The 16,322-nt window shown below is 31.9% G+C and overlaps 1 protein-coding gene across 1 annotated transcript in view; it reads left to right on the top strand.

The window, feature by feature from the left end:
- Positions 1-3,047: 3,047 nt before the first annotated feature.
- LOC147806929 (paramyosin-like) overlaps positions 3,048-16,322 on the top strand; it is a gene marked incomplete at its 5' end in the record, with an annotated part of 49,353 nt that continues 36,078 nt past the window's right edge. Inside the window, 3 exon segments of the mRNA XM_087167415.1 lie at positions 3,048-3,293; positions 9,346-9,542; positions 12,398-12,530. Coding sequence (XP_087023541.1) covers positions 3,048-3,293; positions 9,346-9,542; positions 12,398-12,530 — 576 coding nt within the window.

Genomic DNA, 16,322 nt, shown 5'->3' with positions numbered 1-16,322 from the left:
TATATATAAACCTCCTGATTGCGCAGTGCCCCAACATTATCTTTAGAACGAAAATTATTCAGAATTATTCGTTTTTTTTTTTTTTTTTTTTTTTTGGCGGGCTGTACAAGTGTTAAAAATAAACGGAACATTTATTATTAAATACGCTCGCACAATTCGAGCCAGTCTACAAATATGTAAAGATAAGGGAAAAAATATATTATTAAAGGTTTTATTATTTATATATATTATTAACGTTAGCATATTTCGACTATGTATGCGAGTAAGTAAAGATAAAGAAAAAGAATCTATTATTAAATGAGCTACAGTCAAACCCCGCTATAGTGAACACGGCTTATAGTGAACTCCCGGATATAGTGAACGAAACGCTCGGTCCGTGCCTTGCTATACACGTATATTGTTATTTTTAGTGGATATAGTGAACCAAAAAAGTGAGGAAGTTGGATATAATGAACTTTTTTCTGTCTTCGACTGATTTCCCCCCATTTTCTTTGTAATAATTTTGAAATTTTTACTTCAAAATAAATACATATACCGATTTTTAAAACCATCTATAGGAACTACTTTTATGTGCTCGAATGGCAGGTTAGACATGTTTAAAAAGCGGAATAACAGAAATTCAGGAAAAATTATCTGAGAGTCGGGAAGTGTTTCCATATCTGATGTTGAGGATTGCCCATCAGCTAAAGATTACTAATTTTTATTTGTACGCAAGACGAAGAGTGATGAAAAATAACACATTTTTTGCTACTACATAATATTTTTCAGTCATTTATATGAATATAATGTAATAAAAGGGAGGAGTTTGGGAACCATTAGTGGAATTGCCTGCGTAACGGATATAGTGAACTCCCGGTTATAGTGAACTGAAATTTCAAGTCCCTTGAAGGTTCACTATAGCGGGGTTAGACTGTAGTATAATTCAACTATACAGTCCTGATGGCCAAATTATTAGACGCACTATAAGGTTCTATGTAAAATCTTAATTATCAGGTGACACTATACAGATTAATTATTTTTACGTGGCTGAAACCGGTTTGCACTTGTTTATGTTCGTGTATCATTGTCATGCAATAAATCAAAAATAAGTAGGAGGATTATAAAAAATCTCCCGAATGAAGATCCATTACATGTGTGTTTAAATATAAAAGGTATTGCCTATAAACTCGTGCGAAACATATAATTATTAAAAAACTACAATGTATCCGATAATTGGGTCTAACTACTATATTATGCTAATATAATATCCGCATAATAAATATTCTATATTTATAGAATATATTGTTCAATTTATTCAATCATCGAATTTATATAATATATCGTCTCATTTAACTCATTCATACAGTAACGTAAACAAGTACAAACCGGTTCCAACAATGAAGCTGTGTAGTATCACGTGATAATTAAAATATAATCTTATAGTGTGTTGAATCATTTGGCGAGGAACTGTATATACAAGTGCGTAAAGATAAGGAAAAAATATATTCTTTAATGAGTTAGCATAATTCGACTATAGATACAAGTGCGAAAAGATAAGAAAAAATCTATCATTAAATGGATTAACATAATTCGAGTGTATAACTATGCGTACGAGTGTCTTAAGGAAAGCAAAACTAAATATTTTGAATTACTTCTATCTAAAGATTCATGTATTCTTATATATATATCACTTAAAATTTCTAAAAAATTGTCATTTTTCAAAGTGTCATAACTTTTTCGAAAATGAATCAATTTATCTTCTAATTTAATCAATCTAATTTAATTTATCTCAATTTTTTGCAAAAATTAGCACATTCAAACAAAGAAATTTTTTTTGAGAAAAAAAATTTCAAGTCTGACAAGTTGCTACTTTGTGGCAAAACTTTTTTGCATAGAAAATTATTGTTTACTCATTAATGTACAAACATTCTTGATGTAATGTATGTAATAAACATTGTAATGTTGTGTATAAACATTTTAACGTTATTGTAATGTTACGTTATAAACATGTAATGTTAATGTAATGTTATAAACATTCTTGAGTCGTTTTTAAAATTGTTATTGCAAATTTACAAATAATGCTCTTTTTTGTAATAATGTTTTAAATAAAAAAATTAATTAATCCGAGTAAGAAAGTTGCAAAAAAATAATACTAAATACTAAATAATTTTCGAATTCACAGCATAAAATAGTGAAAATGTAGATGTTTATAAGTAAAACCAATTATTTATACTTTCGAGTATAAATATAAACATTCTAATATATATGCAATTTATTACATAATTTGAATAAACAATTCAAATTTAATATAAAATTTGATATCGATTTCATTCAATCCAATTAAAATCTCATTTTCACCAATACTGCCAGAACTCACTTTTCACTATAAATGACAAAAAATCTTCAAATCTCATATCTCAGTCAAAAAAACTCGTAAAGTCATTTACTTTAGCGCGTTCTAAAGTTAACGACTTGTACTTTAATGTGTAAGCAATAATTTTTATGCAAAAAATTTCGTCACAAAGTAGCAACTTGTCATTTTTTTTTCAAAAAAAAATTGCATTGTTTAAATGTGCAAATTTTTGCAGAAAATTGAGATGAATTAAATTAGTAATTTAATTTATCTCAAATTTCGTGAGGTAAAATGTAGGTGAAAGTAGAAGACCTGAACATGATATCCTAAATTTTTATGAAAATTGATTCATTTTTGAAAAAGTTATGACACTTTGAAAAATAAAATTTTTTAGAAATTTTAAGTGTCCCTAATAATTTGGCAGGGTACTGTATATATATATATATATATATATATATATATATATATATATATATATATATATATATATATATATATATATATATATATATATATATATATATATATATATATATATATATACATATATATATATATATATATATATATATATAATACATTATTACCAGTGGGGAACGGTCGAGGGGGGGGGTAAAGTCGTATCTAAATGGCTGTCCTCCCATGTGACGTATTCGAAGTATCCAATGAAAACATTTCTATACTCTTTGCCCAATAATGTTCTTTATTGTTTCAGCTTATAGCTCAGAAGACAGTTGAGAAGTATGAGGTGACCATCCACGAGATGAACATCCGTATCGAGGAGTTGAGCCGATCCGTTACAGAAATCACAGCTCAGAGGTCGAGACTGAGCTCAGAGAACTCAGATTTGATGAAGGAGGTGCAGGAATATAAAATGTCACTCGACAATGTGAATCACATCAAGTCTCAATTGGCATCTCAACTGGAAGATCTGCGAAGGAAACACGAAGACGAAGAAAGGGTAATTCACTTTGTGATGTTTGCTTCTACTAAATGTCTCCAAAATAGTCTATGATAACTAAATGTAAATAGTCTATATATAATATAATTACAAAATAGTATACAAAAATATAATTTTAAAAAAATTGGAGGAAAATATAGTTAGCTGTGCTGCTTAGGAAACCAGACCAGAAGAATGTGCTACCCATTTTCTCACCCAAATTTCAAAATCAGTTACAAATTTCGTCAAAAGATGGCACTGTTGACTGTAAAATGATAAAATAATATTTTCGATTGCATATAAGACCATTTCAACTGAAAGAATTTTTTATATTTTATTTTGAAAGTGAACGGGCGTATTTTTTTAATTTTATTTTATAGCCATCGTTGAACATCCATCCCAATTTTTAATGTTCAACAGCGTAGCCTTGTTATTTTGCACCCAATCCAGAAGACAAGGAAACTCCTGGACCAAGTATTGGAAAACATTTGCCTTCGTGGGGGGCTTTTGGTCGAACTAATCCTCATTTGCTTTACATGGAGAGGAAAACCTCCCAAGCTTAGCCTGACGACAAGGGGACTCTAACCCATGATCCGTCAACCACTGAAGATATTTTACGTCAGCTCTTGGGTCGGTACAAAGCCGGGGGCGGAATTCTAATTGACCAGCCATCGCTGGGATTCGAACCCGGTTCACCTCTTTGGAAGGCGAAAGCTATATTCTCTGAGCCACCATGGCTCGGCGCGGCTGGTGTTAAAAATTGAACTAAAAATGATTGAAATTCAAATATTTATTGCAAAACATATATCACTGATTTGTTGATAGGCTTGCAATAGAACTTAAGATTAACGTTTCAGCAATATTCCCTGATCTATATCCGTAAAATAATATTTTCGATTGCATATCAGATCATTTTAACTGAAAATATTAAAGAGGACGTACGTTAATTTTGCCCTTAGACTGCATCGCGTTGTTGTTGCAAATGCTGGTTGCTTTAAAATAGTGTTTAAGATCGTTTCGTTTGCTACGCCCTCTGCTGATGAACTATGTAACTAATTTTGAAACTTGATAAAAACTATTGTCTTGTTTCTTATGCGGACACGGTAAAAATGCTTCTGTTTTACCTTTTCATTTATATATTTGGTTGATATTTTCAGCTATCGAACAAATTTTTTGACATTTTTTTTGTTAAATTTATCATCAATCTTATTATTATCTTATTATTATTAATTTCTTATAAATGGATGTTTATTTAATATATATGTATAATAAATTAAATAAATATCATTTAACAAAAGGCATTTTTTAATAGTGATTTTCAAAATTTTATACTACTTTTGAAATAACTTCTTTATAGAAATTTTTTATTTAGTATATTATGATACTAAAAAAAAAACATCATTTTTTGCTAGTCTTTACTATTTTGAACTCATTATTAGGAAATTCACGTGACTTTGGATTAAAACTGGAAAGTTCCAAAAACCCTGATTGATCTAAATTTTGAAACTAAATATTGAAACTTTTAGCAAACTCATCAGCGAACACAAAATTGTAATTTAAAAGATAATATAAAGTCTTTAAAGTAAGGTTTTCAACTTTTTGGTACTGTACCCTCTCTTTCCGAAATTCTTCATGCCCTTAAAAAATGCATAATTTTTAATGTTCAAAAATTGTAGTGCTTACTAAAGACAATTGAATGGTAGATTGAAGTAAATAAGAAATTATTGAGAAAAAACAGTAAAGATATTTTCAAAACGTAAAATGAAAAACTGATATTGAAATACAAATAATTTTGAAAAAGCATCCATTTTTTATTATTGGTATATACTTGTTATTAAAATAACTAAGCGAGATCCTTTATGCAGAAAAACGTTATGTTAACTTCTAGTTAAAATTGGAGTTCCACCAAGAATTCCCGTTTTGTACTATTCCGCCTATTTTAAGTATTTTCCCACAGCTATCCATATTTGAATCAAAAAAATGTCGCCTCGCCTTTACGAGCATATCTTTACAAATCCGTGATAAAAATTTATACATTTGAAAATTAGTATTTTAAAAGTAAAGTTTTCGATTTTTAAATTAGTAAGTTGGGACCTATCCTATTGTACAGTGCGCAAAATAAAAGAACAGATCACACTGAATATCTTTAGATATAACGATCGAATGTTCACGTTCTATTACTCAGTTTTAATGGTTCGACCTCAAATATGCCAATCAATTAGTGCAAACGATATTTTAAGTTACGCAACCAGACACTAAAAACGTCCTTTTTTGGAATAAACGAACTTCTTTTTCCGATGGATTTGGATTTCCGTCCCTCAAAATATAGGGGTAGCCCCAATTCGGGAAATAGGGTCTCAATAGTTTGGTCAAGAGACAGGTCCAAAGTTTGGAACCCTTAATGTTAATTTGATTTTTTCCGTATTTCGCCACATCTAGAGAACTTTTAAGCGAATTGAAACAATTTTGAACGCACTTATAAGACTCGTTTGTCCAAAGAAAAATTCTATGAAAAAAACAACAAAATTTCGTAAATATTTCTTATTTTTTTATAATTTTATTTAGTAATAATTAAAAAAAAAATTAATTGTAAGGTAAATTCTTTTTTTGCATCAGATTAAAGTTTGAAATTATTCAAGGTAAAATACAGAAAATAATCAAATTCGTTTGAAGAGTTTGTGAGAAAGAGAATTTTAAGAAAGTTGTATATTTTTAACCCTTTAACGGGCCCTTTATTTCTAATTGAAATTGTTTTAAGAACAGTAATTGATATCAATTACAAAAAAGAACTAATTTAGTTTATAAAAATGAAATTTTTTTGGTGGTGAATATATTTAACATGACCTATTAGGAACTTACTAACTTTTATTTTTCTTTATTTATAAAATAAATTCTTTAAATGGTACAAACTTCAAAAGGAATTATGCATTTTATAACTTTTATACGTTTTTTAAAAGTGACAAATGGTTACCAATTTTATTCAAACTCACTTCAAGAAAGCTGAAGTTATTGAAAAATGGAAACCTAAATTAAAAGTGGTAAAACGTGGCTGTAAGTATACTTACCACGGCCTTCAAAAGGGTTAAATTCGATTTCTCAGAAACTATTCAGCCCATTTCGGTTGAATTTTGTATTTTGCCATTTTAAAATACGTACTTTAAAATGATGCAAGCATTTTATACCTGACAATTCAAAACTTCTTGATTGTTACTAATTAAAATTAAAAAAAAATAGTGAGTATTTACTCTTTTTTTCGCATTTAATTATTGTTGGACAAACGAATTACATAATTCTGCGAAAATTCTTTTTAATTTTCTCAAAAAGTTCTCGAGATAGAGCGAAATTCGCAAAAAAATCGAATTAACATTAAGGAGTCCAAACTATGGATTGTGAACATGTTTCCAGATTTCAGCTACCATCTATATTTAGGGGGTCAGAAATCAGAATCCGTCTAAAAAGAGGTTTGCTTTTTCATTCAGAGAAAGTACGTTTTTGTGTCTGATTTCGTAGCTTTGCATTATCGTCTGCGCTTCTTGAATAGCATATTTGAAGTCACCCCCCACGAACCATCGAGTCCTAGAACGTGAAGATCCGATCATTAGGCCAAAAGTTATTAACGGTGGTCGGTTTGTTTCATTGCACACTCTACAAGTTGATGCGTTGTGACCACTCTTAATAAGCAATATTTAAAATCGTTATCGAAATTTAGGGCTTAAGAATTCTTACGCGAATAAGAAACAAAAACACTTCCTAAATCTAACAAATCAAAACAGAGAATAGAGGGAGGAAACGCATCAAAAATTGTTTTATTGCCGTAAGAAACGGAGAAGTTTTGAATGGCCTTCACTAATAATTATGGGGTAAAATGTAAAAAAAAATTACTGTCGACCAGTGGTAGCATTTTCAACAATGCCTTCTTTTTTAAAATCGGAACATTTTAATGTTGATAATATTAAGGTATTTCTTTTTGACCATTTCCAACAATATCGTAAACATTACTATAGCTACACTTCCGAAATGTATGTTGAAAGAAGCTTGAAATAAACTAATTTTCAGAATATTATTAAATATTAATAATAACTAAACTATTAAATTTTAGTAACAAAAAGGAATAGTAGTGCATTTTTGACGCATAAAAGTGGTGATCAGGTGGTGGTTGGCAAAAAATTTTTCAGCTCCAATATTTATATTAAGTCCCTCTATGGCAGACTGATAATTTTGCGCTGTACTGGAAACCCGTTTTATCAGGCACTAAAACTGGTTTTGATGTTTCCCAATGTACCTTCTTCACTTAGATAGCGTTTTTCTTTCTGTCCCACTGAAAAAATTTTTTTGTGATACCTAATTTGCATATTTTTCAAAAAGATATATATATATATATATATATATATATATATATATATATATATATATATATATATATATATATATATATATATATATATATATATATATATATATATATATATATATATATATATATATATATATATATATATATATATATATATATATATATATATATATATATATATATATATATAAACTGAGATGGGCACAGTCGGCCTTGGCCCTCTTAATGGGCTGTCGCGCCACTGAGTTAGTTATATATATATATATATATATATATATATATATATATATATATATATATATATATATATATATATATATATATATATATATATATAAACTGAGATGGGCACAGTCGGCCTTGGCCCTCTTAATGGGCTGTCGCGCCACTGAGTTAGTTATATATATATATATATATATATATATATATATATATATATATATATATATATATATATATATATATATATATATATATATATATATATATAAACTGAGATGGGCACAGTCGGCCTTGGCCCTCTTAATGGGCTGTCGCGCCACTGAGTTAGTTATATATATATATATATATATATATATATATATTATATATATATATATATATATATGTATATATATATATATATATATATATATATATATATATATATATATATATATATATATATATATATATATATATATATACACTGAGTGGCCAAATTATTATGACCACCTCAGAGTTTTATGCAAATGAGTTATTGCGTCACAGTGTTGCCGCTAGAAGGCAACATAACCATAACACGGGAATGCTGGACAAGTGAGTCATCAGTTATTCTGTGTTGCTTGCTCAGATATGGGAAAGAAAAATGATTTAACTGAATTTCAACGTGGAATGATTGTGGTTGCGAGATGTGTCGGAACGAGCATCAGCAAAACGGCTGCACTTGTGAAGTGTTCTAGAGCAGCAGTTGTTAATGTGTACAAAGAATGGACAATCAAGCAAAAAACCGGATCTCAACGTCAGACTTGTGGTCGTCACAGGGTACTGAATGCTCGATCAGAGAGAAGGCTGACCAGGGTTGTGCAGCACAACAGGAGAGCAACAGTGCGACAAATTGCAAGTGATCTTAATCAAGGAGCAACTGTGAACGTCTCTGAACGTACTGTTCGACGCACATTGCGCCGTATAGGGAATGGAAGCAGGCGACTGACGGGGTTGTCATAATAATTTTGCCACTCAGTGTGTGTATATATATATATATATATATATATATATATATATATATATATATATATATATATATATATATATATATATATATGTTACAGTGAATGACCTAAATCAAGACAATGTCGACTTTCACCAGTGAATGTCAACCATCACATAGTTGTTTTGGTGAATGTCCGAAATATTGGTTACATCCAATTTGATATTATATTATATTTATTCGATATTTTAATATCTACTGAGGATAGATTAGGAGAAACATCAGTGTTTGGAGTACCGATTAAATGCATAATGGGATTTGGCACTTGACCTTAAAAAACATTTATGTAGGGCATACCGGGCAGTGGCACTAAATTAGACCTAGTATATATATTTCGGACATTTTCCAAAGCGACTACGTGATTGTCAACATTCGCCGGGGGAAGTCAACAACTGCCCATTTCTGTCATTCACAGTAACATGCGTACTAGGATATCTTTATAGTATAGTTCAAATTATGTTTTTGTATAGAGACGCTCCATGTTGGAACAAACAGTCCACACCTTAGAGATGGATGTAGAGTCCTACAAAGTACATTTGGATGAAGAGTCTGAGCTGAGGATCGACATCGAAAGGCAACTGGTGAAAGCAAACGGAGAGTGCGCCACATACAGAACGAAATATGAAACAGAATGCTTGGCTCATGCTGATGAAGTGGAAGAACTCAGGTAAGCATGGTCAATCTATTGTTCTCAGAGTAATTTTCTGTATTTATGGCGTTTCCTAATGATCGCCCTTGACGCGCTGTATTTGAATCTTCGCCCTAAATAACCTACAATGGCAGTCCCGACCCATGAGGTGATCCTGGATAAAATTCCAGTGATGGTCAATGTAAAATATTCCCAGTGAAAGAGGAATCCCATTGTTTCAACTACTGAGAATATAATGTAACTAGAGGGCTGCGCCCCCTGCTCGCTAACGCTCTCCAACTCCCGAAAATTGCTACGCAATCTTATATGGCTTGCTTCGCAAACCAAGCTCGCTTCTCTCGCTACTAACTCAGGAATATTGCAAACGCACAAAATTCTAAGAATTCAAAACAATGATTCAAATCTATATAACAACATTTTTTTAAAAAAAAATTACATCTTTTTAGTGAATACCAAGTCATTAAAATAAATTTGAATTCAAATAAATGACATGTAATTCGTTAAACCTATTAGAAATGTGCTATAGTATGAAATCCTAAAGCGTAACAGCACGACTGAGATTCACTTTTTCAATGATTCACTTTTCAGCTGTATAGATAGTTAAGATTTTACATAGAATCTTACTGTGCGTCGAATGATTTGGCCAGGGACTGTTGTACTCGAATCTTCGCCCTAAATAACCTACAATGACAGTCCCGTCCCATGAGGTGACCACAGGATCGAATTCCAGTGATGGTCAATGTGAAATAATTCCCAGTGAAAGATGAATCCCATTGGTTAAATTGCTGTCGAGCTACTAGTGGAAGAATTTCGTAACTCCCTCTTACGCAAATACGGATCAGTTTCATTAAAAAGCCCTCTACGGAGACTAGCTTGCTCTTAAAGCTTGATTAAGGAATTCTCTTGTCTTCTGGGGTGGGATCAAAGTCAAAAGGCTGAACATTGATAGTCACAAACTCAAAAATGGTCCCGCTTTTCAACTCTGGTTATAAAATAGAGCATGAAATATTAATCCCAAAGAATAAAAAGATCTATAACCAACTTTGGAGGTGAGCACAATTGGCTTTGAAATTTCAAATCTATTCGATAGAATCATTTAAATGAGTCTAACCAATAAAAGTCTCTTCTTTCAATATGGAAAATAAACTAGTTTTGATGATTATTAATAATGATTTATCGGAAAAGCGGTGATTTTTGGAACTTAGTATTCAGGATGGAATGTTGTACCTTAATACCAAGATTGGCACTTCTCACCTATTAGAAGTAAATGGAAGAAAAAAAAACCGGAAGAAATGAAAGAAACAAAAATGATCAATTCTAGTATTTTGAAATAAGTGCTATAGAATAGCTCAAATTCACGTAAATTAAATTTAATATATAAAAAAAAGCTATGTTACAAGCTTTTATTTTTTTAAAAAAAGTATTTTTTTTTCATATTTTTATTTTGGTTCCATACAAAATAAATGTTGTGACAAATGTGTTATCACAACTTTTATTTTAATAAGGGAAATGCAATTTAAATGTGTTATCACAACATTTATTTTAATTAATTTGTAAACAAGGAACTTGTTTTATGACTTATAATAAAGAGGCGACATTTTTTTTTTCCATTACTAATTTTTTTCTTTTTTTCCCTAAAGCATTTGCCTTATTATCCACTAATGCCTTTTATGCTTTTCTATTATGCTTTATAAATTTAATCACTTTTAGTAAAATTTCCAATTCATTAAAAACATGAATGAAAATTTTTAATTTTCATTTCTTTGCTTCTGTTCTTAAAAATGAATAATGTCTAAATTGCAAAATTGGGAGTTTCTGGTATTACTATAAACCATTCATGTAGCAATAAATGCTCTCGTAGTATGTGAAATAACCATTTCTTTAACTGAGATTAGGTTCAAATAAGATTGCCTACATTCTAGGTATGAACTGAGAGTAGGTTCAAATGAGATTACCTACATTCTAGGTGTGAATTGAGAGTAGGTTCAAATAAGATTACCTACATTCTAGGTATGAACTGAGAGTAGGTTCAAATAAGATTACCTACATTCTAGGTATGAACTGAGAATAGGTTCAAATAAGATTACCTACGTTTTAAGTATGAACTGAGATTAGGTTCAAATAAGATTACCTACATTCTGGGTATGAGCGGAGAGCTACTGCTCCTTGTGTAATACATCTGCAATATGTGCAGTAAGAGTCTGTTACAACGACAATGCACAATAGCAGACTTAATTGTCGTTATAGTGAGCTCGTCTTTATAAACGAATACATATACAAACTAAATGATGAAAGGCGCACATTTCTTTCCATTTTGAACATCGATTTTAATTTAAATTGCGTTCCGCAGTGGACCGATCGTTCAGACACGATTCCCAGTTGAACACCGAAGTCAAGCATCATTTGCTGCGGTCAGTGTGCGGGTGGGTGACCAGTTGGATCAGTCTACGAAGGGACCGAGGGTGAGCGGTATGGGTACTCGTTAAACTGTTTTACCGTAAAGTGATCGACTTGTCGCGAAGGTCGTCGGGCTACCGAATCGAGGGGGGACATCCCCTCTGCAGAGGATCAAAATTGTGATGGAATATTTTCGGATCATTCTCAGGGATGTTTCCCAGACCGTCACCTCTAGAATGACGTAAATAAACTACAATAATTCAAAGTACATATTTAGAATAAACCGCTTTTGTCTACAGATTGCAAACGGGACAGCGACTTTTTTCAAGAAACAAAATTAATTGCAATGACATTAGACCCTAATTCGAAACTCAGGTCAGAAAAAGAAAATAATAAAGTAGACTTTTCAATTATTCCCCCCCCCCCCAGAAAAAAAGTGTGCATTTCTTACAACTTGTTTGTTCTCTTGTGTGCAGACGTAAAATCACCCAGAAGACGGCTGAATATGAAGAGCAGTTGGAAGCTCTTCTCAACAAATGCAGCTCCCTCGAAAAAGCAAAGTCCAGACTGCAGAGTGAAGTGGAAGTCCTTGTCATGGATCTCGAAAAGGTGAGTCGGTTTTTACAGTCAGCCTAGCAGGAAAACCTGGCAATCGACTCCTTTCCGAATAGCTAGAATACTCAAATATTTTAACTGTAACTCCGAATCCGATGCAACTTTCTTACTCATGCAAAAAGAATTTTTTGTCATTTTATGCCAAAAGAAATTTATATTAGTCAAAATTTCGAGCACTATCAGCTAAATGACTTGTGTTTGGTGACAAGCTTGTTTGAATAAGTGAACTGATCTTCCCAATTTTGTAACAAATGCCTTAAGCAGATGGTGCTTATGACAAAAACAAACAATATTTTTCATTGAATGGCAGACCAATCGAAATATTTACACTACGTTTAAACCTTAATCATTTGTTTAAAAATCTTGTAAAAACTTGGCGAGAATTTCTTGAAGAGCACGCAGCAAACTTTAAATCCATTCAATTTTTCTCTAACTGATTTGGTAAATTTTGGAACACATATATTTGACCATTTCAATCAAATAGGATACGAAGAGAACTTTTTTCCTATGTTTTATGATACAAATTGTTATGGATCATAGTAGCTGTCGAAACTATAATTTTGAGATGAAGAAATTCGGTCATTTAAATATTCTTTAATGGGTCATTATCAAAATTCTTTCGAGGGAATAAAGAAGAAAAGTGTTTTTACAAGAGAATAGATATTAAAAATAAAAAAGCAAATAGGCACATATAGTTCTATAGTATTTTTATGGAACACCTTTTTCGTATTCTCATTATTGTACGAAAAAAAGGGTAACAGGCTGTTTTAAGAAAATAAGAAAATACATACCCTCAAAAAAATATACATTTAAATTTTATGTAATTATGACTAAAAGCCGTTGGAAAAACAATTTTTTTTTATTCAACTATTTGTAGCAAGAGACGAGACATAGTAAAAAACATACACAAAAAAAGTTCCTGCTTTATTCGAAATAAAAGCTTACGTTTTTAACAATGATAAGGGCTGCCGATCATTGTTGTTCGAAAAATTGTAAATAAGTGACAAGCATGACATCAATTCATCTGTTTGCAAAAACTTTTTTTTTTCATTATTTTTCGAATATAATTGGACGAATTTAATACAAATATCGCAGAGGAGAATGTTTCGTATCGAGAAAGAAAAACCTTTTAAGTTTTATGACAACTATGCTACCGTGACCAACCGAAGTCAAAAGAATGTCGACTTTCACCGGTGAATGTCAACAATCCCATAGTCACTTTGGTGATTGTTCGAAATATTTGTTATGTCCGATTTGATATTAATTTATTCGTGGATACTAATTTATTCGTTGATATTAATTTATTTGATACTTTAAAATCTGTTAAGTATAGATGAAGAGAAACATCAGTGTTTGGAATACCGGTTAAATACTTACTGGGCAGTTACACCTTCTTTTTTTTATAACCGTCGTTGAACAGCCGACCCAATTTCATGGGTTTACGACTACTTACGTTCAACTCCATAGCCTTGTAATTTTGAACCAATCCAGAAGACAAGGAAACTCCTAGATCAGTATCCCCAGAGGTATTGATGTGTTGTGGGAACATGGAGGACTTTGAGACTCGACAGATTTAACGTGCATCAGTCACCATTTACTACACGGGGAGTCTTCGGCCGGCGAGGATCGAACCCACGACCTCTTGGATATGGGCCCAGCGCCCTACCGACCAGGCTATCCCGGCCCGGGCAGTTACACTTGACCTTAAAAAACATTGATGTAGGGCAGGGGTGTCAAACTCAAAAGCTAACTTGGGGCCAAATAAACAATGCTTAACTTTAGGTGGGCCGCAAAAAAAAAATCAATGTTCATAGAAATAAATATTTTTATTTTGAATAGTACATTGTAATAAACATACATAAAATTAAATTATTGTTTGATACTTGACATCTCTTCTCTGCTGCTATCTTTCCTATTTCGGGAGAAATTTTAGAGGCCGAGATTACTTTCAAAATTGATCCAACGTGAGCGTTATTAATACGGTTTCGGACAGGAGATTTATTTCCATTCATAACAGAAAATAATTGCTCGCACTGATAAGTACTTCCAAACATGGAAATAATTTCATTTGCCAATTTTCGAGTATTTTCAAACCTCGCCGGTAAATATTTGTAAAATTCAGGTACACCCACTTCAATGAAATTTGCCTTTAAATTTGAGTCGCACTGAATCTCTATCATTTCCATTTGCATATTACTGGGTACTGAGTCTATATTTATTGAGAAAATCGACGAAAACAAACAACATTTTTCTTCCACAGAATTAAAATTTTTAAACTTTTTTTCAAATTCTGCCTTAAGATTTTATTTTATTTTATGACCGCCGTTGAACAGTCGACCCAATTTTTGGGTTTACGACTACTAATGTTCAACGCCGTAGCCTTGTAATTTTGAACCAATACAGAAGACAAGGAAACTCCTGGATCGGTACCCCCAGAGGTATTGATTTGTTATGGGAACATGGAGGACTTTGAGACTCGACAGATTTAACGTACATCAGTCACCATTTACTACACGGGGAGTCTTCGACCGGCGGGGACCGAACCCACGAACTCTTGGACATGAGCCCGGCACCCCACTGACCAGGCTAACCCGGCCTTGCCTTAAGATTTGAAATTTCTTCTGCTTATTTTTGATACGATGCAGTATCCCTGGAATGGCAGGTGCCGCAAGCCAATTAGAATTTTACATTTTCGCGCGTACAATTTAAAATGATCCGTATAGTTTGTAAATACAGTATATTTTAATTTCATATGCTAGTTTCCTTTCCAATTCACATTTCTATTTTATTTTTACTTTGCGTCGGATATATTGACTGGGCCGCAAAAATGTTCATCTCGGACCGCGAGTTTGACACCCCTGATGTAGAGCATACCGATCAAATGTATACCGGGCAGTGCTACTGAACCTTAAAAAACATTGATTTAGAGCATACCGGGCAAATGTATACCGGGCACTTAGCTAGACCTATTTCGGACATTTACCAAAGCGACTAAGTGATTATCGAAACTCACCAGTGGAAGTCAACAACCGCCTATTTCTGTCATTCGCAATAACAGCAATATTTTCAATTCCTTTCCATTTTTAATTTAAGTTGCCATCAATTAAAACCCTCAGTCAACTACAGTTAGTCAAGGTATGCAGACAAGATATAATTCTGATTCATTTCCTTTTTTTATATTAGTAATATAATTTCCTGACATACACAAATGAAATTTTTTACCTTTTAAGACGTTGTGTTCAGACAGACAATTATTTTGGTCTACGTTTTCATAAAAAAAAATCAGTTCAATGTTGATTCGTAATATCAGTACTTTGAACCCTAATATATCAAGCAAATTTGCAGTAAGTTTCATTATTTATTGAGTTAGAACCCTATTTTGTCTCAATATGAGCCATTACTTCGTGCTTGCAAGTTTAAACAGGAATAACTTGAGCAAACATTTGAAATAATTTGACAACTTATTGTATCAAATTTTTCTGGTAAAAAGGACTCCGTATTATGTAAAAATAAATTTACATATGTATGTAAATTCAAGGAATAAGTATTAAAATGACTGTCCATTAGTCAATTAGGACTATAATCCAGGTTTGGGAGGCCGGTGGGTAGGGCCCATTTCCAAGATTTCGTGGGTTCGATCCCGGCCGGCCGAAGACTCCCCGTGTAGACTGATGCTCGTTAAATCTGTCGAATCGCAAAGTCCTCCATGTTCACATAACAAATCAAAACCTCTGGGGGTACTGATCCTGGAGTTTTCTTGTCTTCTAAATTGGCTTAAAACTACAA

Source organism: Parasteatoda tepidariorum, chromosome 7 (assembly GCF_982258835.1).
Source record: "Parasteatoda tepidariorum strain Cologne lab strain chromosome 7, Ptep-v5.0, whole genome shotgun sequence".
Taxonomy (NCBI): Eukaryota; Metazoa; Arthropoda; class Arachnida; order Araneae; family Theridiidae; genus Parasteatoda; species Parasteatoda tepidariorum.
Note: the sequence above shows the minus strand (reverse complement) of the source record. Positions and strands in the feature narration are given on the sequence as shown.